At 43.3% G+C, this 22,747-nt stretch overlaps 2 protein-coding genes across 2 annotated transcripts in view; one reads left to right on the forward strand and one right to left on the reverse strand.

Annotated features, from left to right (window-relative positions):
* Positions 1-2,122: 2,122 nt before the first annotated feature.
* T265_13334 (hypothetical protein) overlaps positions 2,123-22,747 on the forward strand; it is a gene marked incomplete at both ends in the record, with an annotated part of 31,684 nt that continues 11,059 nt past the window's right edge. The window contains 4 exons of the mRNA XM_009168408.1: positions 2,123-2,170; positions 6,082-7,659; positions 17,840-18,102; positions 19,563-19,703. Of these exons, the coding sequence (XP_009166672.1) occupies positions 2,132-2,170; positions 6,082-7,659; positions 17,840-18,102; positions 19,563-19,703 (2,021 nt within the window). The remainder of the gene's footprint in view (positions 2,171-6,081; positions 7,660-17,839; positions 18,103-19,562; positions 19,704-22,747) is intronic.
* Positions 9,540-17,711, reverse strand: T265_03795 (hypothetical protein; the record flags this gene model as incomplete). The annotated part of the gene is made up of 2 exons (XM_009168366.1): positions 9,540-9,727; positions 17,594-17,711. The coding sequence occupies 2 exons, from the start codon at positions 17,709-17,711 to the stop codon at positions 9,540-9,542; spliced, it is 306 nt and encodes a 101-aa protein (XP_009166630.1).

Raw genomic sequence — 22,747 nt, forward strand, 5'->3', positions numbered from 1 at the left:
AGGACACTATGCGAACTCCTGTGGGACGCAAGCGTTCGCCTGAGTTCACCACATACAGTGGTGTAAGACAAGGCTGCCCCCTCATATTTCCTCTTCAGCCTTGTTATTAATGTGCTGCTTGAAATTATTCTGCTTCATTCTGAAACATCTGGGGTCGAAATGTCCCCGGTCACAGACATTGAGTATGCGGACTATATTGCTTTCCTTGGTTCAGACCATTCCCGGATGCAGACGATTTTAAATAGTCTGCCCCACGGTTTGGCATGCAGTTCACACCCGAAAAATGTGAAGTGCTGCTACAAGACTGGGTTGGATCAAACCAGACCTCATGTTTGCAGACAAGCCAATCGATATTGTGGTCAAATTTTTTTATCTGGATAGTTGCATTAGCTCTGGTGAACTCGAGAGAGTGGACGACTTCTCGAATCGGGAAGGACAAGACAGCTTTTTCCAACCTCCGACACCTATGGCCCCGCTGTAACGTCAGTTTATCTATCAACGCTGGAATATATACTGCCGACGTGCGAGCAATATTGCCTTGTGGATCAGAAACACATTCTCTACGTGCCAAGCACATGTGAAACTGTCATTGTTTGACTGTGCGTTTCTCCAAATCAATGATAAAATTTTGTGGAAAAATCGGATTAGTAATTCTGAGGTATGCTGAGGAAGGAGGATCTCTCCCACAATAAATGAATTTCGCGTCACAGGTTACACCGGTTAGGATATGTATTCCGGACGCCCCTGGAGCTCTTTTTACCCAGCCTTATGCTAAGTGGAAGCGACTGAGTGGTAGACTTGGCAACGAAACATGAACACATTAACTGGTAAACTCAGTTGGGTCGACAACCACCGCCTTTCTGGTTGAGGACACCCGGCTTCAGCTGACCAGTGGTTAATGGTACCGACAGACGTGGCCGATTCACGCAGTCAGTGGCTCTCGTGCATCAGAGTTGTTGCTTTCAATGCGTAGCTTCCCAAGTTACAATTAACTGATAGTGCCATCGCGTCCAGTAATTTGTTCCATCTCCTCTGCCCTGCCGTTATCCGGTGAACGGAATTGTAGCAGCTGTAACCAGCGCCCCATCGTTACATTGTTTTTACCAGATAACTTGATTGACTAACAACAACGGGTCATGTTGATCAAAGTCGTTTATTAGTTGTGTTACCAGATTTGCGGCACATTTATGGCCAGCCGTGACATATATGAATCGTTCAGCTGTAGCACTCGGTGCCTAATTGCCATGCCACTAGATGAAAGCACGAGGGCTTGGATACTGCCAGGTTGCCCGAGCTTAGACAGGAAAAGGCGGGAAGTAGAGTTCGGGTTCGAACCACGGACCTTTCAATCAATAAATTCGCGCTCTAACCACTGAGCCATCTTGCCATATATGATGGGGTCCTATAGCCATTGGCGCTGTGATATCCAGCATGCTTTCATGAGCTTTAATAAACGGTTTCCTTCTTAATCCTTACGCTTTTACGGGTCTAAACCACATCTCTTCCTCATGTCACCATATTGACGGGAAAATGCTGTGGCGATTTCACCAACATACACTTGCATACGGTTCACGTTTTGGTGACCGTACCGTACAGAGACATAATCATGTCTCACTGCAAGGTTGGACCATTGAGCTACTTCTCTGGACGTCTGTCTATCGTCCGTATATTCTAAAAATTGAGAGCTTCCCGGAGAAGGCCATGTAATGGAATGCGATTGTTCTCCATCTCCTGCACTTCGCTGCCTCAGTTACCTGGGCCCTTTCGCAAGATACACCATTTTTACACTCGTCCGAATATTACCGAGGCCATTAAGTCACCGGATCGGTATGAATAATGTGTCACTTTGCTGTTCGTTGACCTGTACATTGGTTCGATTTAACCATACCACTCGGTTATCGAGGCACGACTTCCATGCTACCGTGGATCGAGACAGAGCTCGGTCCTTCGCAGTGTTTGCAAAATTTGTAATGGCCATGGGTGTGGTCCACCGTTCTAATCACAGCTCACCGGTACGAAAGTATTGTAAGTGTGTTGAAACAAAAAGTTCAAAGCTCGACTGTCCTAATCAAGGTCACCTACTCTATTTCAGGATCATTGATATACTTGGACCGGTATTTCTGTCAACCCAATGTCTCAGTCAAGTGCCGGTGACAACTCAGTTGTGTTGGTGAGTTTAATGTGATCCGTCCTGCGTTTCTATGAACTTGGTGTTGTTGTTGCTGTTGTGATAGAATCTTTCTTCCGGCTTTCCCTTACATAGTGTTGGTCTTCATTCACCAAACGTAAGCTCCATTACGTGTACGTTACTGGATATCTATGGAATAACAAACTCACAATCACCACATGTCATACTGATTATCATAAGTTTTTTTCAGCAAAGACATCGTGTCCCTCCAAGAAATGGATAATTCCGCTCTGTTCCTGGTCTTTTCAACAATCAATGCCGTTCGTAGACACAACTGTCGACAAAACAACAGATGTGTTTTCTGAAAGAGTACGAGGATTTTTATTGTTTGAGTCCCTGTCACAGCTATTTTGGGCGGATGATACGTATTGTGGGCGAGGAGCTGAATTCATGTCCTCATTCTTGTCTATCAACAGTAATCAGTAATTTTTCTCAATTTTTTTCAAAGAGGGCGAGTAGTTCAATGCTGACCAAATCTCAAACAAGGATGTTTGCGTGAGTTGTAGTGCTGTGTGTTTTAGTGAGCCAGCACTTCCCTGGTGTCAAAATTTGCCAGCGTTTTCACTGTACAAGCACGAATACACGCTATTGAATCGCACACACCTGTGTAATCGTCGTCTTCATAGTTCCCGAAGTCAATGCAACGGTCCGGTTACGGCGGATTTTGGAAAATTCGCATTGACACGTATATATCAGCTCTGAGTATCAGAATGTAAATGAGCGCCTAACTCAAAATACCGAGGTCACGAAGTCAATAATTGCTAGTACCGCTCGCTATGACATTGGAAACGCCATTATAATGTTTTGTTCTTTCAAGGCCTGCTTAGAGAACCACTCTTTAGAGAAAGCGTCCTTTTGAAAACTCGCATCCCAGGTTTACTTGTTTTCCTCAACGTTGTAGTATTGTGCAGCCTTCATGGAATGCCCTCAGAGTGCCAAAGCAGAACATATAGCTGTTTCACAATTACTCTTGTGTGGTTGATTTTGTGATCTGCCCAAAAAGTTCTGCGTGGAATGGTCATCCACAATTTGTACACTCGTGGCATATGGCGACACCTTTGCTACAGCAATAATGAATACTACATTTCCTAGATTTTTCGAGCGTGGTTTGTCCTCCTAAAAGCCACAGGTAGTCGCGCTTACCCTGAAAGAAGTGCTCTGCAGAAAGTCCATGAGGTACTGTTTTCGGTGTTGCAAGCTGAGGAGTACAAAACTTCATGATGCGATGATCCTAAGCCATCTTTCTATTTCGCCACATGGTCTCTCCAATAATGATATTGGACGCATACCCGTCGGTTTGCCTGGGATTTCTGTGCCACGCGGGGTGCAAAATACCTTTGACTAGTCTGTGTCACGTGGCCAATTAATATTGCATCCAGGGTTGATCTGCATTTAGAGGTTATAAAAAAGAAGTCACAACTGAGCAACCGGCTTGGTAATAATAAACTGTAACGGTTGATTGCATAGGCGTCGTAGATTTGACTGCTTCACTTACTGTGTGTCACAGTACTCTTTGTTGATGAGGTTTTTCCGGTATTCTTGTTCTCTGGTATGGTAAATATAAATAGTTTGACCGTTTGCCTCCGTTTTTCAGCATCTATGGATTTTAGCACAGTTAAGTTGGTGAGAAGAGCTTGTGTGATAACAAGTACTGGATACCACAATATCTAGAAATTACCCCATCGAGTATGCTCAGCTTTTCGAAGTTGAGATTACTGCAATTCACAAAAGCTTGTTGCGGCATGATAAGATTTATCGATACGGTACTCCAAAGGCCCCTCAATCAGTCTTAAAAGGTCTCCACATCAAAGTAAGATGAACTAAAGATTTCTCTCTAGTGCGTACTTTTCTGTTTTTTGGGGGGTATGGACATCTAGAGATTCTGCTCCATGTGCATCCAACCAAACGCCCTGTACTGAGTGTAAAACTGAGGAACTAAGACCGAAGGATGAACAGAAGGGATGGGGCTAGCTGGTCGCCCACATAAAGGAAACGTGACCAGTTCACTAACGTATTGCATTTGTTTCCAACATTAACAGTATCATCGCCGAGACCTTGTGGGGTCGATTGAATACGCGTATTTTCATTTCCGTATCCTTTACTAATAGAGCTTAGCTTGACAGTTAGTTGTGTTACGATGGATGCTTTGCAACTAGACCTTGCTCAGCAAAATGCGTTTGCCGAATTTAGTTTGAGTAGATGAAGTAAAGGCTGCTACTTGGTTTGTTAGGCGGGGCATATATGCAACGTTATTCGTCCTCATCCAGCAAGTCGAAGCATTGTCACTGGTGTATGAAGTTACGGAAAAGCCGGCTTTCTGCGGGCTGAAACCCGTGGCTCCCGCCTCTTAGGTGTTTTCCGATCGAACCAAGTTAACACATGCTTTTTGGGGAATTTGCTTCATCCAAGGGCGTCTAGTGTACAGATCTCTCTTATTTTACGGACTAAGGTAAGAGTCACTCGGCGCTTGTCTCGCGCTGGATAGAAAATGATACAGGTTAGGCTGAGTGGGCATGCAGCTCACTCGATAGAAAATTAAACCATTCGGGTTTTTTCTGATCGAAGCCTCCGAGAATGATGCTTATTTCATCCTGTTCTGGCCAGTCGATATTTCCTTTAATGGCGTGTTGGAAAAGGAAAAAAATGTCCTTCATGTTCGTCTGTAGGAAAAACAGTAAGAAATTCCAGTTGTTTTTGTATGGGGAACCTGCCCAGTTTCTCGCGGAAATACCGACCAGAGTTAGCTATCATGGTGACTATCAATTTGCCCAAAGATTTTTCTTGTGAATAAACCTTGCTTCCTTAGTGCGTAATGAAAGTGGACCTTGTAGAGGTGGGATGGGTCACGGAATAAAAGTCTGAACAAGGTCTCTTTGCTAAGGCTTGAGTTATCGGTATACTCTAAATTAGGTAAAACTTCTTAGGGTTCGTACGCTAGTCGTGTTTCGCTATTAATGTTCCGACACGTTCAAAAAGGTCCACCTATCCTCTAACGAAGTGGTGGTAGAGCGAGTCATTCATAGCTAAAATAAGGCCCGCGATAGCCTGTTGGTTAGAAGTCCTATGGGTTTCGATAAGTTGAAGACAGTAAAAAAACATTCGACTCGTAAATAATCTGTTTTCTCCACCAACGATGCATTTTCGGGTTGCGTGATTATTTGAACTTCGGATGTAGTGGACTTTTTGTTAATTTTGGCCTGCTCCTCTCTGTCCTAAGTTTCACGACATTTTCATTCTTTTCACTACTGACCAATCTGTTCGCATAATTCTTCAGGGTACACTTTTGATGTATTGGTCGGATGCTGGTATGAACCAGTTTGGATTTAGATCTGCTGTTGTTATCATGTTGAGGGTATAAATACCACAGTATGTTTGGAGAAGCCTTCAAACTCCGCATCACTGCATGTAGTGTTTATCTTATTGGTGAGGGGTCTGACAAAACCTTCGTAGTTGAAGTCAGTCCAGGGTTTGGTCGGTTTTTCGGTTGCTATTCTAAGCCACAAGGAAAGTCATGAAGTGGTTCAGCACTAGTAAGCGATTGTCGTAGTCTGTCGTTTATCTCAAGGAATTTCAGCAACGAGACAGCAGCTCAACCATTTCACTCGGACGGTCTAATACTAATGAGATTCCCGCTTGCTTTCAATCGATGGTACTTCTAGGCAATGCACAATCAGGCGTCGCTCTCAAACCAGAATATGACATGCTGTGAAGAATTGGACAGTCAACTCATGACGTCTCACAAGATAGTCGCTTTTAGATGAAATAAATACTTTAGTAGTAAATCCTTCCAACCATTTGTCTTCATTGAATTGTGCTTTTTAGAATATGGCTGTTTGATGGTTTCTACTTCAGTGGCATTCTAGTGTTTTTCCTACCGTCTCTCTGTTTTACAGGATGAATCCAATGGGGCATCAGATTCAGCTTCCGACTGCGGAGAAGACCAGCAGACATCACCAAGAAAGGTACCGTCAACTTCTGAAAAGAAACCAAAGAATAGTCGTAGGACTACCTCCTTCGAATTTACGCCAGAGAATTTTATCCGGCATGCATCCCCACCACAGATGGCTGCCGTCACTCTTATGCCCAGTGGGCAGAGAAGCACAGCGTCTTCCTCTCCTTACAAGGAAATGCGTGGAATGTCTCCCTTTTTCCACGTCAGTTCACATCAGTCATCATCAGTCGCAGGCGATTCACTGCTAGAAACCCAAATGGATCGTCTCGTACATGAGAACTTAGGATGTGCTTCTGCCTCCAGTCAACAGGCCTTCATAGAACGAGCTAACGAATCAGCGTGCACTCCCACCGGATGGGAGGCCCCAGCTAGTCATTATGAAGTGGATCACGATCAATGTGCTTATGTCGAACATCAAGACACAAATCATCCAGAAACCGTCCCGTACTCAATTGCAAACGGAACTGGTGATCATCTTATTTTCTATCAGCCTTCCACACAATCGATTTCGCGGTCCTTTGTTTTCCCTTCGGTTGGAACAGTGGATTCATCGTTGAAATATGAGGACCCAGTGTCACACGATCAAACACCGCTTTCACACTCATCAAATCAGAATATTGAATTTCCAGCTGAAGCGCCAACTGAGAACTTTTTGGAAGTTAATATGCCTCTTACTTACAAATCCGTTGCCTCTAAAGTGCATGATGATTCTTTGAGCTCAAGCAGAGGAGACTTACCGTCCGAATTTTCTTTGAACTGCACAGCTACAGAGGATGCGCCTTTCCAAAGCTGTACGGAATACATTGCAAACAGCCCCTACATGGTCAATCACTTATGCAGTGATGACACTCGGCGATCGTTGTCACTGCCTTCTTCAACTGAACATCATGAGGTACCTCACGTGATTGGGCAACCAACAACGAATGTGTTCATTTCTCCGAGCACTATGAAAAATACGGCCATCCATGAACTATCCTCTGTGTCACCCAATGATACAATTAGCTTTCCTTTATTAGGATCAGTTGACTCAGCATTCAAACGGGTATCCGCGACTGTTGAAAACCGAGAGAACCAGAAGCTGTCTCCGGAGCCCCTAGTGTCAGCTGTACCGCTTTCGAGCGGAGAATTCACCAATTCCTCTCTACATGAAGCACCAAAGTCTGAAAACAATCAGTTACGGAGTTCCACATGTTCTGTTCCTGGTGATTCGTTATTGGACTATGCAATCTCTCTACCACCCCACTTGAAAGCGCCAAATATGTTACCAAATTTAGACCGATGTTCTCCTGCGCAAGTCGTTGCGGCGACCGGCGGTGCACCGGTTGATATTCTTCGCCAAATCGAATATGGTGATGGAGATGGGCGAGATAAAATCGATAGGACGCGGACTAGTGACCATCAACTCATGAGTGATCAGTCTGCCAGAGACGGCCTTCGTAGGGATTCTACAAATGTACCACATTCAGCACACCAAACTTCCCCCACAACGCTTCCTCCGGTGATCAACATTCGTGTGAGGGTAAGTTACTGCTTTTTGCAACGCTGTCACCAAGTCTCTTTTTCCGGCTGTTGTTAACCACATTCCACCCACCTTCAGATCATAGACAGGAGGCATTGGGTGTATAAGAGTTTATGGTGAAAATGTGTTGGACAGCATTCACAGAGTGAGAACGACCAGATTGGGATGCGAACTAGGAGCAAATGAGGTCACAAATAAAGCGTTCGGAAAGGAGTACCTAAATAAATGATACTTTCTTGTTCCCTGAGCGAACTGCCCAGGAGCATTTCATTCTCCGCCTGCAATTTTCAAATGTGCAAGCAAACTGGCCGACAGGGTGTTATTGCAGTCAATTTCGATACCTTATCGATAGACGTTTCGGCGACTTTAATACAAGGGATTAAGTTACGGCGCTGTCGCTCACCAAACACTGCGAACTTCAGTTGATTCTTCAACCACTGTGCTTCGTTTGTAGTTTCCGCTGATACACCAAGCGAACTTAGTTTTTGATTCTGTGTAAAGTCCTCTATTATCAAGACATAGTCACTCACGACGAAGAGTTCCTTATCACTGGGGGGTCTCAAACACATTGGTAGGTTGTCTCCGTTCTTCCGAGGTATTACTTAATAGCATGTTTAGCTTTGACTCAGAGCGTAATTTTAGTGATGAATAGCTTTCTTGACTTTGGATACTCACAAATCTATACGTTCAGGCCCACATGACACAGGTGTGATACGTGGCTTTCTCCTACTTTTGAGCGATCATTGATGACAAGCCTCAGTACTCGACTGCGGATCATTGTGAATTCAAATCACGTCCTCCGGTGTATATTTTTTCACTGAATTTTCCTAATAAACCCAGGAAGAAAACTAGGCAACCGAAAAAAAATTCCCGAACCATAAAGCAGTCAGACATACTACGTAAAACTTCAAGGAACGGCCTCCTTATAAGTAATTAATATAATTTGGAAAAGAGAGCAACCGCTATGTGCAATGGTGGAGACTCAGCGTTTGATGAGCGCGTGCGTGCCAGCTTAATTTCAGAGCGGTCACTTTCAGTACTTCACACAACGCGTACTTCAGCTGGACGGTCTGTTAGGCGTCAGCTCAACAAAGCCTATTTAGGAGTAGGAAGACGTGGCGGAAACAGAAGGCCCATGAAACGAAGGAGTATGGTGCAGTAGGGAATACGCTGAGGCTTTCAGTTAATTCGCAAAGCAGGACACCATCAGTTAGTGAGCCAATTGAAGGCAGCACTAGAGCAGCAAATAATACTGATCAAATTAAGGCAGCTGGGCCACGGACCACGCATATCTACTGGCCGGTTCGTACTCCGGACTCTTTTTGGTGAACAGTTTGTGGGGACGAGTAATGATGCGCCAGCACAAAACGAAGCTAGCTGCTGTCAAACTGTGTGCTTTGGGGTTTTGGTTGTGGCCTTTTTGTGGTTCTACTTGTACGTTGTTGGTGTGACGAGCACACTGTCACCGCCTAATCGGACTGCCTATATCTAACTTTCCTTTACCCTTGTATGTCAAGTTCGTGTTGGATGGGCTCTATGAACACTGGTGACATTTTGCCTTGTCACGGACCTTGTTCAGGTCCGTTGACACCATTGCCATTCCAAGATGCAGTTGCGTTATTCTCGATCGTTTGTACTCAGTCCCTGCCTTCTGCCTTTCCTCTTACTCTCTATAGAAGCACTTGTTGTGTGGCGATTAGGTACCAGTATTCATCACTGGTTTATTGCTGTCAGTGATGATGTCAGTTATTGCCGACTTAACGTAATTGGTAGAATTCCCGGAACGATTCCTCATAGTCTCAATCCTGTTTTCATATTCAACTTTCAGTACCCGGAAATCCTCATTTAACTTTCCCAATCTTCTGTATTTCAATTTATTACTAAACTGGACCGGGGGTGAGGTGGCTCAGGTGGTTAGAGCGCGAATTTACTAACCGGGAGGTCTGTGGTTCGAACCCGACCTCTGTCCCTCGACTTCCCCCGGATAGGCTTGGGCAACCTGACAGTAGCCTAGCCATCGTGCCTCCTTCGGGTAGCATGACAGCTAGGCACCGAAAGGATGTTACAGCTGAACCATTATTATTATTATTATTATTATTATTATTATTATTATTATTATTATTATTATTATTATTATTATTATTATTATTATTATTATTATTATTATTATTATTATTATTATTATTATTATTATTATTATTATTATTATTATTATTATTATTATTATTATTATTATTATTATTATTATTATTATTATTATTATTATTATTATTATTATTATTATTATTATTATTATTATTATTATTATTATTATTATTATTATTATTATTATTATTATTATTATTATTATTATTATTATTATTATTATTATTATTATTATTATTATTATTATTATTATTATTATTATTATTATTATTATTATTATTATTATTATTATTATTATTATTATTATTATTATTATTATTATTATTATTATTATTATTATTATTATTATTATTATTATTATTATTATTATTATTATTATTATTATTATTATTATTATTATTATTATTATTATTATTATTATTATTATTATTATTATTATTATTAGAGTTACTGTCAATATGTGGGTCACACGGCTCCGTCTTTTGTTGTTGCACAACACAACATCTATCAGGACGATGGACACTCCAGCGAAGATTTGGAGTTGTCGTCGTTAGCAACGCAGTACCGTCTTGGAGTCGTGTGTATGTGAACCTCATTCCATTCATAGGGGATTGTTCGCCAGTAGCAAATTATCGTACTAAGGTATTCAGAGCAGCGATATCTGTCATCTCACCCCATCATTATCTCATCGCATCCCACTGTTTTGATGTGTGGAAAATGCTGGATTTGTTCGCTAGTCCAGGTAACATCACTTCGGTTGTGTATACTTTTCTACCTCTTTTTCTTAGGATTAATTTTTCTCTATGATTCTTACTCGGCATGATGAAAGGTCAGCTGTCTGCCTTGCGATCATCGGTAGGGCACATGTTGGATCTTAAACAGATATTAAAAAGTTTGGTACGATTCAGCTGCGCTGTACAGGCTATGATTCAATTGTTTTGGGAATTATATCCGTCTGTTTTGTACCAATCGGATGGCTGCCCATTGTGTTAATGTTACATTTTTGTAATGGCCCTTTTATATTACACAAAGCTACCACAGGGTCTGTTGCACTTTATCTGCTTTTTACACTTTTTTTACCCCTAAGAAGGTGCGACGGGCCAATCACTTCCACGAGTTTCGCCTTTTCTCTGACCATTTGCTTTCGTTGTTTCATTCGAACACAGTCATGTTGGTTAATCCGAAGCTTTTTGTCGTCAGTAAAATGAGTCCGGACCGTTTCCGTGTCAAGCACAGACGGACAAACGTCGGTCCTCTCAGTGCTGTTGAGGGAGGGGGCGCGACGGATTCACGCAAATTCAACTGTGAATTGACTGTTCGTTCGCCCATCCCAATCAAAATTACCCGTCTAATCTGGGGAGCGAACTTCTCGCGCAGTGTTGATATAGTTGGATAGTGTGGGGCCTGTTCTGCAATTTTTCAAACTGATTTGACCCAGAAGTTATGGAAGCAATGAGGCCACCTGAGCAGTATCTACTCGAGCAATTTCGCTGTGTGAAAGCTAGGGACAATAGCTTTGTGTGTTAGCACTGTCCCAACCCATACATCTGCGTCGGCCTCAACTGCGGTTCATCTTCAAAAAAAATTAGTAACCCCGCAGGATTATGGGAGTTTGATTGGAAATCTTGTAGTGTCTTTTGTGTTGTCTTTTGTTCCAAAACGACCAGGGGTTTATTCACGTGTTGCTTGCAGGAGGGCGTTTGGAATAAAAAATACGAGAAAACTCCTAGTTGTAGCTACGTAAGCCAGTCAAAGTACATTCCCTAACATACTCATGCGCTTCGGTGCACAACGATGCACTGATGATATCACCTTGATTGGTGATAAAATTGCGGAGGTAGGCGAAAAATTCGAGCGCCATCAGTTCAAGCATGGGTGATAAGTATCTCGTCTATTGGCCACCACGAGTGTGTGTTTAGTTCGTTTCACAGATTTGAAGACAATATAGAATGATGTTTCATTTCAGTTCGGTTTGGTTTAATTAGGCCTAAACAGAGTGCCGTTGATACTAGTGTTTTTTCCTGCAATACCCGGAATGCTACTGAGAGAAGAGCTGATTGCTGTTCGAAATGGGGTGCACTCTGAAGAGTGTTGTGTATTTCTTGCTACGTTGAAGTGTTAATGGCTCGCTTACCTGAAAAAACCCACCTACACGCTTCCAGTTTTTCCACGTTTTATACGTAAGAACCACCGTGTATTAGCATGGTGAACATTATTCGAGGACCCTCAAACGTCTTTCTCCGAATTGCCTGCCCTTTTTACTTTTATGAGTTGACTTAGACTTTTCCTTTCCAGTAACGCAACCGCAGCTTGGGGTGAGTCGGTTCCAAATTCGGTGATCTCATCAGCTTGATTCGGAAACATGCACGCATACACAGCCATGGTATACCCATGTCTTCTGTCGCCATTAGCTAACAACAGCAATCGATGTTTTCACATTTCCGTTCGTCAGTTACGTTGACTTTAGCATAACGCGCACATTTCTGTGCGAGCATATTTGATCGACGATAGGTCGGCTAAATTTACACTCAACATTAGTTTTACAGTCACAGATCAACCCTTCATTCTTGAGAAGCTACCTCATTTAATGCTTTTGTTACGGGGCTGTCAGAGTATTTCCATCGTTTCACCAAGTGTACGGACGAATCGTTTTCAGAATCATATTCTCAGGTCAATACACATTTATCTGAAGTGAGTCCGAAGGAGTTTGGGTTCTTGTTTGTAGTGAAAGTGGGGTGATGGCTCTGAAGTGGGTATATTAAATTCAACTGGCCATCGTCTCGGCCATCGAGGGTGGCCTTCATCAGGGCTATTTCCTCCGTGTAGTCACGATCATTTTCGCTATCGCTACCAGTGCGCAGTTGGGCGCATTGATGATGTCTCCGCGTTTGGTAGCGAAACGTTTGCAGGATAGTCACCAACCCCAGCAAACAGGTCAACAGCCATCTCATCAGCAACTAATAGATGCACCCGAGCCACCAATACTTCGACACATTAGCAACCTATTTACTGGTTGAACACCCACATGTCTAATACCCTGGTGTTGTTGCGTTCGTCTCACATTATTCTGTTTGGTTTCTATACTTACGAGGATAGTCTTATAACCAGGTGGAAATGAGACAATAACTCGACAAATGGTGGCCGAAAGATTCCACTATTCACTGCTGTAAACCAAGTTTGTCAGCCCTCAAAGATATTATTTTGAGAGGACGCTAAATCTTCTAATGGTGCACACACATCTTATATGCTTCATCAAGTTAGGTTCTGAGGTGTACTGTCGGCGTTGACTGCAGTTAATCGTATTGTTATTACTTTTTTGATACGCTGTTTTGCTTCCACACACAACAAATACGTCTGAAACTTCTTGTGCATGTTAAAACACTTCGGAATGAAAGTCTACCAAGTAATTTTCCCCGGTTTAATTGTTTTAACGGAATCAGTATTGAAATCCAGTCTGCAGCCGAGGATGACGCAATGTTTGGTTGGTGTTAAAACGGTAAAAACCAAGTTATGAATTGACGGCAATCTATCCATTACAACTTGTCGATAGGATAAAAGGTTATTTGGCTGATAGGTGTTTGTCGGGTGGTTTGTGCCACGTGACTGGAGCAATCGTAGCTTTCGTATAAAGCGATTCTCGTGACAAACCTGGATTCCATGGGTGAGCTGAGACGGCCTAGGTTGTGGTCTTCGCTGGTTGCCAAGTTACGCTTCCGGATCGATTTCGGCCGCTCATACGGAACCCTGGGGATAAGTGTGAGGCGGTACGACATCTGGTTGCCGTGGTGATTCCTTTGGTAATCTAAACAGTAACGTGCTCTTTTGTTTTCTCAAGTTGACTGATCATTCACCCTACGTATTCCACTGAATCATAGCAAGGTAGAAGCACAACTATTTGATTCATCATACTAATCGTATGGTTGCTGAACGCTCTTTGACAGCCGTCGAAAGTATATATATATATCAAATTAAACTGTGCCGGCGGACGCCTGCGCACAGTGGGTTATGTCGATTTCTGTGATTTCTGTTTAGCCACCTGTGCAATCAGCTGAACAGCCTGCATCAGGTGTAACTCGGGACCAATAAGGTCAGAGAGTGAACAAGATGGGAAACTTTAAAAGTTACCGACATGCTCAACCGGTAACCCATAAGTATCATATTATATGTTTACAAGTAGACGGCTGAAGCCCACAGGCAGTGACCTGATAACTGGTACTACTCATCCATAACACGCAGATGGCCGGTTATTGATAGTTATCTTTTCAATATGTACAACAGCGTTCACAGGAAATCACTTCCAGCACTGCTGTAGAATTAGACTTCCAGTGTTTATAGGGTTATGGTGGGTCATTTCCAGTTTTTCAGAGGAAGTGTGGATACAGCAATGAAATAAAACGTGATATAATGCAGTGCCATGCTATATAATTTAATAGAATACACTAAGTCCGAGATACCTCAGTGGTTAAGGCGCGAACCTACTGATCGGGAGGTCCTGGTTCGAACACAAATCCGGCATGTCGACTGCTCCTGTCTAGACTTCGGCATCCTGGCAGTAGTTCAGCCTTCGTGTGGGTATCCTAGCAGCACCGAAAAGTTGTTCCAACTGAACAATCATTTAGGATTATTTGACTATTTAATACAATACCATCAGATTATAAACACTAGTGAAACATGGAGTAACCTGTAATCCAAATGGCGAAACAGAAACTTTCATAAATTTAGGCAGTGGTAATTTCTGGGACAACAGTGAGGTCTGTTTATCATTCAATGCTGTGGTGCATGCCACATGATGCACGCAAGTCCTGATCGTGCAGACGTTTCAGTGTCCAAAGATTTGAACTTTTAATTTGTAGGTTAGCTGGCTGCTTATATTATTTGAAAGACCACACAGTTTTTTATTCTTACTGTTGGCCATTGTTTTAACTGCACAACCTTTAATCTGAGGAAAAATGTTCGTCATTGTGTTTTATTGCTGTGGACCTACTTTTAACTTTGGCTTTCAGCTTCATTATGTGTGTATTGGTTCTAAATGAATCCAAGGGGCAGGCATCCTACGCTGCATGTTCATCGTTTGTCTTTCGTTCGTCGTCGTATCCGAGATATGTCACATCATCATCATCATCATCATCATCATCATCATCACCAGAGACAGCAACATCAGTATTGACTCCGATGCTTCACTGCCTTGAGACCGCAGAGTTTACCTAATCATATTTAAAGCCTTAGAATGAGAAGAAGAGGAGAGATTAAGTTAGGGAAGTGGCCCAGCAAGCATTCGAAGGTGGATACATCAAACGGTCAGTTGAACAATCTGGAATGAATCTGACAACAACGTTTGACCATATTCTTATCCATACACGGACTGACTGTCACTATAGATGCTGAACGGAATCACTCACTGAGGAGGACAGGGCCGCTTTGTCCTCGTTTTGAAAGCTTGTGTAATACACGCACTGGTAAGATCAATTCTCTCGAGAGTGAACCCCACCTTTGTGCGAACTTGCTTTCCGATTCCCAACGTGCCCAGAAAACCTATGAGTGCTCCTTAGGATGGAGCATCTCGGACCGAACATTCTGGGCTGTTTGGAGTTTAGGTAACCCTCTGCATAGCATCAGACTTCATAAATACTGCTGGCATTAGACAGCACTTACCTGGTTCGGCATGGGGTCTACACAAACAATATTTGTTGCCCACAGCCAATTTATAATCGAATGGCTGCAAGCATGTTTGGTTTACCGGGACGAATTAAACTGACGGAGTAAGGCGTGCTTGGATTCCTTTTTAAATCGCCTTAACGTCATTGCCACGATAGAATAAGCAGACACTCATGAATTAACCATACGTCGGCGGTTGTGATTTCTTCATCTTGAATGTGTCGAAACCGGACTTATTGAGCTTAATCGGTTGGTGGGACAATAAATCAATGTGGCTGACATCGAACTATGTCGGTAACGAACAAGTTACCGACACTCAATCTCAGTGTAGGGTGTATTATTAACTCCTTTTAGTTGGTGTTCAGTTCATGCGTTTCAGTGGGGTTATGTATAGGGTTTATTCGTGTCATAGGCGTAATACACTACTCATAAGGTTGCTGAAAATTCTTCGGCAGTCCACCACTGGTTTCGCCCTTTTTCGGGATCATCAGGTAGGCGCAGTCCCCGAGTCCCGCTGGGAACATCGCAAGCGAGAGATTTAGCTGGGTTTCAGATGAGTCTCTTGCAAAACCAACTTTGTTTGCACATGAGTGTATTTCGTTTATTCGTATTACTTTCGTGAACCGGATGGTTGCCACTAGCTTGATTTGGAAACAGTCCAATCACACTTATCCATTTCGGCAAATTTATCCAGCGATACTAATGGCATCGCGCCTCAAGTAGTTTCTGGCTCGTAAACAAGTAAAACGCTTGTGCAGTACGACTTCGGTAGAGTTGAAAATATTCCTAGCATAAAGCTGCTGTCACTGCATATTTCTGTTGAATTTGATTGAGGAACTGTTAGGATGGTTTCCTTTTTCCTGGACTCTACCATTGTTGACCACGAAATACAGATCAAGAAAGGAAATATCTCACTCACTAATGAGAAAATATAAACACTCCATTGCTATTGAGGACAATGTTGATGGCTCATGTATCCTAGATGGTCGTTGGTTTGTTCACTGAGCTGGGCATTTTGATTGCAAAGGTTTCATTGCTTGTCAAGATGACATCATCAGTTAATAGAGAGCGTAGCGTTAGGTCGGTAGTTGTTGGTAATGAAATGCTTTCCATCATATTGCCCAGCTCAGTGAACGAACCAAATACTCCCTTACCCAATCCATATAGTGTAATTTTGCGGGTCGTAACGTCGTGTTTTTCGAAAGATCGGTATCGGTTTACTTCTAAGGCTCTAGTGCAACAAGAACATTTGAACTGTTTAATCTGCATACGTAATACAGTGAAGTCTATCCGTCACTTTTATACCTGACCGTGAGTCCGCTCCCTGCTTCATCAGTAATATTCTGGCGAGTCACATGCAGCTGAATAGGAAATCGTAAATCTACCTAAGTCAGTCAAAAAGCTCTTATACGATTTCCGCATACCTGAGCAGCATTTTGTTGTATTTTTGTAGAGATGGATAGTGGTCTACATATGCTTTATTTTTTTGGTGGGGGGGCTTCTTGACAGTTTACCTTATTGTGAAACTTTGAATTTTTGCAGTTTGCCACGAATTCGAATACCGGTTCTTAGATTCTGCCTTCGAGCTAAAAGAAGGTATTTAGTTCATGTGATAAAGCATGTAATGACTTTTCAAATAGGACTTATCTTATGTGGTTACTTCTCTTCAGTCAGAAGTTTCGGTACCAGACTGAGGATCACAACACTCACACGATTACTGTAAATTCCTAGACAATCCATGACCGGTTTCATTCTTTCTGGGGCTCATTAGAAAAACATAGTAAACAAGAGATCAGATGGATTCAATCGAGTCTCCTGCTAAGACTAAATCGGCTTTTAAATGAATGCAGTTTGCCAGTGGAGGGACGATATTCTTTTTATTCGGTGTTTAAGTATCTATCTGGTGGGTCTAAGTTTTTCTTACTCAACTGCGTGGTCGAAGTACAATGGAAATTCTGTAATCCCATCGATGTTTTGGACCACTGCAGTCGGTATCGCAGCCCCATCCTGAAAACCTTTTCGTAGATCGTAAGGAACTTAACTTACGGAAGCGATGGCTTTTTCGCGTTTTAATCTCAAGAACAAATTACAGCGCCGTATTTGTTGGCTCTTATCCAAGTTAGTTTATATTTACCTAACCTTTTGTTTCTACTAACTGTACTGTGTTGAACTTCCTTTGCAACTTGTGGGTGGCTGGATTTACGCAGTTCTGGCGGTTCATGGCTTCCAACGTATTGCGTCCTACACTTCATTGGGTGTGCAATCCTCAATCCAATATTTTAATGCGATTTCTTCATCGCAATGTATTTTCGTTAGAAGCCAGTATGTATCTATGGTTTTCACCCTATATATGAAGTAACGACATTTTCTTCCATATCAGGTGAATGCAAACCTGACTCCAACTAGCCCGGACGTTGTCGCAGCCTCATCTGAAGTCATATTCGGAAACTTTCTAACCGAGTCCTATCGGATGGAAGTTGCTGCGTCCGCCAGAGCATCCATCAGTACGAGCACTTCGGGGACCACTGCCTCCACATCGTCGTCCGCGCAAGCCTCGAACAACACGGAGCCGTCCACATCTTCCTCTCGTGTAATCCCGGTTGAAGAAGATCCGTTCGGTTTGGAGTTCGCCTCTATCCCCCGGTCAGAACCAGGCAGGCAAGTAGCCTCATCCACTTAGATTCAGCGACGTTGATTGGGGGAGGGGACAAGATGGCCGAAGTCGTTAGGGCGCGAATTTACTGACCGGAAGGTCCGTGGTTCAAACCCGACCTCTCGATTTCCCCCGTCTAGGCTTAACCAACCTGGCAGTATCCCAGCCCTTGTGCAACCTTCGGGTGGCACACCAGTTAAGCACCGAAAGGGTGCTGCAGCTGAACGATTTCCTTTAGCGACTTCGATTCCCTAAGGTTCTGTACTTATTTTGTGGTTGTTTCAGTCCATCCGACTCGTACTCTTCACGGGAGAATCTCAGAGCACGTTACAGAGGTCATCTGATCCCCTGATGTACCACTTTTGATTGATTACAGGAATGCTGTTATGGCATCCACCTCACAGAATATTTCCTTGCCCTCAGCTGGTCCTCGTCAGCCGTGTCTGCTTCTGTATTCACTACAGCATCCACATCGCCTATGTACTAGATCAATTTTCCTGTCCAACTTCAGTGGGGTTTGACTAGTGTGTCCCGCAAGTCGGATTATAGTCCGTTAAAATGTTAACTCTGGGAGTAGTTTTTCCATCCGCTCAGTTTAAAGTGCCTTGGGATCACTGTGGTTCAAACTGTGTCTACTTGTGTGGACCCCGTTAAGTTCCCGCAGCTGATATTTTTATAATTAAGGGGTTAAGAAATCTGCCATACTGACAATCGAAAATCCAGCTGTTGATATTTCAATTCGTCATCTTTTTGGTTGCTATATAAGGAGAATTACGGTACACCAAAACGGCATTCACCTTCTTATTTCACAGGTTCCAAGGCATTGCTCAATCGATGTCCGGCTTTGTTCGTATCATTCTCCAAGTACCAACAGTTTAATAAACCGCTATTCGTTTGCGTTTCATGTGCTTTCACAAATTCACCTCAGATTAGATCAAAACAAAAAACACAAGGACAAAGTAATTCTTGAAACTGAACTTGACTCCCTCAGTGTGTATAATTTGTTCACGACTTTTACTTCTATCCCTTTGGATCTCACAGCTGGCTCACCACATGGGGTCCCAGGCGGCACTTTGGTTTGGCTCACAAACCTGAATCACTATGGATTAAATTTTAAATGGTGTCAGATGGGTATACGAACAAGCTAGCGATGTCTGTGGAAACGTCTAAAAGTACACTTTACGTCTATGCGATACTTTCATGCTTGATCTTGGCGTTGGTGCCTTCTTTCTTGATGTGGGATGCCACACACTACCCCTCTAAATAGACGGTCACCGCTTTCTTTCGGTCAGTTCCTATTCAGATTGTTTGATTATATGTCTCAGGATATCACGGCAGATTGTATTGGCATATACTTTCATCAAAGCAATTCACCACTGCCTCGTTTTACGTTGCCATCAACTCCACATACCTTTCTCCACTGTTTGATTATCTTCCTATTATTTTGCAGCATGGAAGCGGTTGTTGCTCATAATCTTGCGCTTATTGGGGACGAAATCAATCGAACGTACGGTGCCCGGTTGGATAGTATGATTAAAATCTTACCCACTGATGAGTGCCCGCTGGAAATATTCTCGAACGTCGCTCGAGTGTAAGTTTCGTTCACCTAGGTGCTGTTGTTTTCCCTTGCATGCGGAAACCTTATTAAACTTAGCGCTATTCGTGTGGTGTTTTGCCATATGGTAAAAGTGAACACAAAACTAGTTTGCGTCATTCAACGTAAGATACTTTTCCAACAATTAATGACCCTCCAGAACAGAACAGAGGGCTGTCTCTAGCACGTTTCTAGATGTTTTGAACAAACTTGGAATATTCATATCGAGTATGTATGTTGTTACCCTTTTCCCTTGTGCACTGTGCCGGCATCTGTAGTTAAATTTATATGTTAAGACTAGACGTGTGGCTAGATGGTATCGGTGAAGCGGACCGATAAGTTTCAAGTATTTTAGTATTTGTTGTGATTACTCCTCATCTCCACTGTGAGTAGCAGTGCACCAGTCGTGACTACTGGTATCTAAGTGATATTCAACTAATCAGAAAGGATCCAATGGTCGGAAAATCACCTCATTTTCACCGTGCACCGAGTGCTTGGGCAGCATCTTGCAAATCACCGACCACTAATCCCTCCTTTCCTCGATTTCAAAAGAGGCTTCGACTCGGTGGGTCGATTGGCAGTTCTACTTATTCTGACCAGTGGTGAGTGCCTTTGGAGTTCGCGGGTATAATCTTTATCCTTTATTCCCGTACTATGGGTCTCGTTGAAGTTCATAACGCACTGCCCGAATGTTTTCCTACAACTAGTAAAGTTTCCAAGGTTTATTTCCTCCATTTCTGTTCAGTTTTGTCAGTTTTGTGCCGTACACAGGACCGTGACAGTTGGAGAGAGGTTAGTTTACATGGCCTATACGCATCAAAACTTAGGCTGTCATCCAACGATCCTCTGCTGATTTCGAACGAACCATGGCGGGAACGTCCGGAGACAGACACGGAACTTCTCTGCTCTCGAAATTTTTCGCCCAGTGGTCAAGAGGCGTGTCTTTGTGCATATTAAACTTCCGGCGTCAATTTCGAGCACACCGCCCTTAGTCGGATGGTGCAATAGCGTTTACGCTCTCATATATTCAGCGTTCCTCTCCGCGTCTTGATCCCCCTAATTCTACCGTGTCCGTAGGCGGACTTTTTTTAGCTGAATTGTACAAGCCCTCCTAAAGTGTCCGCTTGTCGCACAAAGGATAGTCAGTGACTGCTCTAAAAGTCATTTAATGGGTGCTCAGAACAGCCCAGTTTGCTTACTGTTGTGCAACAAAGCACTCACTCTTCCAGAGTTGAATGGGTTTTCAGTTCATCCATATACTATTTCATAAAGCTGTTTCGTTACCCCAGGCCTGAAATTCGTATTCTTATAGTCGCATTACCACCGTAAGCGAGGCAAAACAACCCACGGGAAGTTTATGAACCGAGACTTTCGAACATCCAATACAGCCTCATTGTTTCTGGGAAGCTAACATACTGATCTATTGTGCTGTAACTTCAACCCATCAGGTTAAGAATAGGCTGCATGAGTATGTTGTGGATCGCTGTCTTCCCTTTTATTTTCTGTCGGGCAAACTTGTTTCTCTATGCTGGATTGTTGTACGCTGCTCCCACATTCTCTTCCGTTTCAGCATCCCATTGTTAGTTGTTTGTTAACAATTGTCTCGCTTTTGTGGACATTTTACGCAAAGCTGAAATCTGGTTTTCGCCATTCCCTTTATTCTCATAGGCCTGGAATTGTTATGAATTAAGTGGTAACTCCGCCTGGCCCCAGTTTTAATTTTCCCATTTTCCAGTAGCATAAGATGAGCAGGCCTATAGATTTAAACGTAGAAGGCTTAATACCGAACCGACACAATGAGGAGAGCACATAAGCTTATAAGCATATATAATTTTAGGTTAGAAAGGCTTTATGCCGCGCAGGTGAATTCCTAGTTTACGGAATTACAACGGAGCTAGAGAAACATGTGAAGACATAAAAGAGGAATTCCCGTGGAACAACTCAGTGTTAGATTAGTTGGTGGCCTCACTCTGTCAATCAGGTATCGGACCATGTGGGGGAGGGCGGAGTTACAGAGGGCAGCAGTACGATGACGGAAGAGTCTGACTTTTAAACGAGTGTTTGAATATGAAACGGTCTTGGTAGTAAGGGGACGAAGAATGTGTTGATTATCCAATACGGTCCCCAGGGGGAAGGTGTGACAATGGTCATTTCAGTTACTGACAAGCACTTCTCTCGATATTTCGCTACATCCCAAAACATTCTTCGGGGTCTGTACAAAGGTTGGTAAATGAACACAACAGGAGGACGTCCACTGTGAGAGGAAATGACGTGACAGATTTCAAGGTGAATCTATTGGACACGTTCAGGATTCTCAGTTTGAGGGTGTATAATGCCAGTCTTCGGACTAAGGAGGATGTGGACTCAACACGACAGAACTATCTGAAATTACTTAACAGGGCTTGTTCCAAGTACATCAACGTGTGCGCTAGCGAAGGAAAAAGACTACTGAACAGAGCACTGTGCAGACTTCCATGGATGGAAAAGAATCTCACATCCTGTCACTTCAGGCAATTGGATGACAGAACGCTCCTGAAGCTTTTCGTGTGTACATTAGGCCCGGCCTCTAGAACCACATAAGCTTCTGGCGTATCGCATGTGCAGCCCGATCTAAAGCTGCCACCTTGACGTGGTGGTCGGGCTTCAGTGCTGCAATGATCCCGCGGGCTACACTGGCTGGAACTTCGTTCCACAAGGTGCAACCATGCCAGGAAGGCCAAAGGGGAGCAGCGAGACCTCGTACTACGAGTAATCGTGCTACGAGACGGTCTGGGGGTAAAGTTGTACTGTCCTCTGCGACAGACAGAGTAAGGCAGAGGCAGTAAGGTGTTTCTCCCAGGCGACCAGCATGTCCACATTTATGGAAGCAGCGATGCTGCCTTCCCCCGAGGAAGGACGGGTTAGAAAAGGTCGGCCCAAAAAAAGCACACTCCGATCGCCCAACGGTTGACCGTGACCGCCGGCGCATTATCCAATACGATCGAAATACTTTTAAAACCAAAGAGCCTGGTGCTGCTCAAAAGGTACCTGCTGTGCGCAGC

This window comes from Opisthorchis viverrini (assembly GCF_000715545.1).
Source record: "Opisthorchis viverrini unplaced genomic scaffold opera_v5_56, whole genome shotgun sequence".
Lineage (NCBI taxonomy): Eukaryota > Metazoa > Platyhelminthes > Trematoda > Opisthorchiida > Opisthorchiidae > Opisthorchis > Opisthorchis viverrini.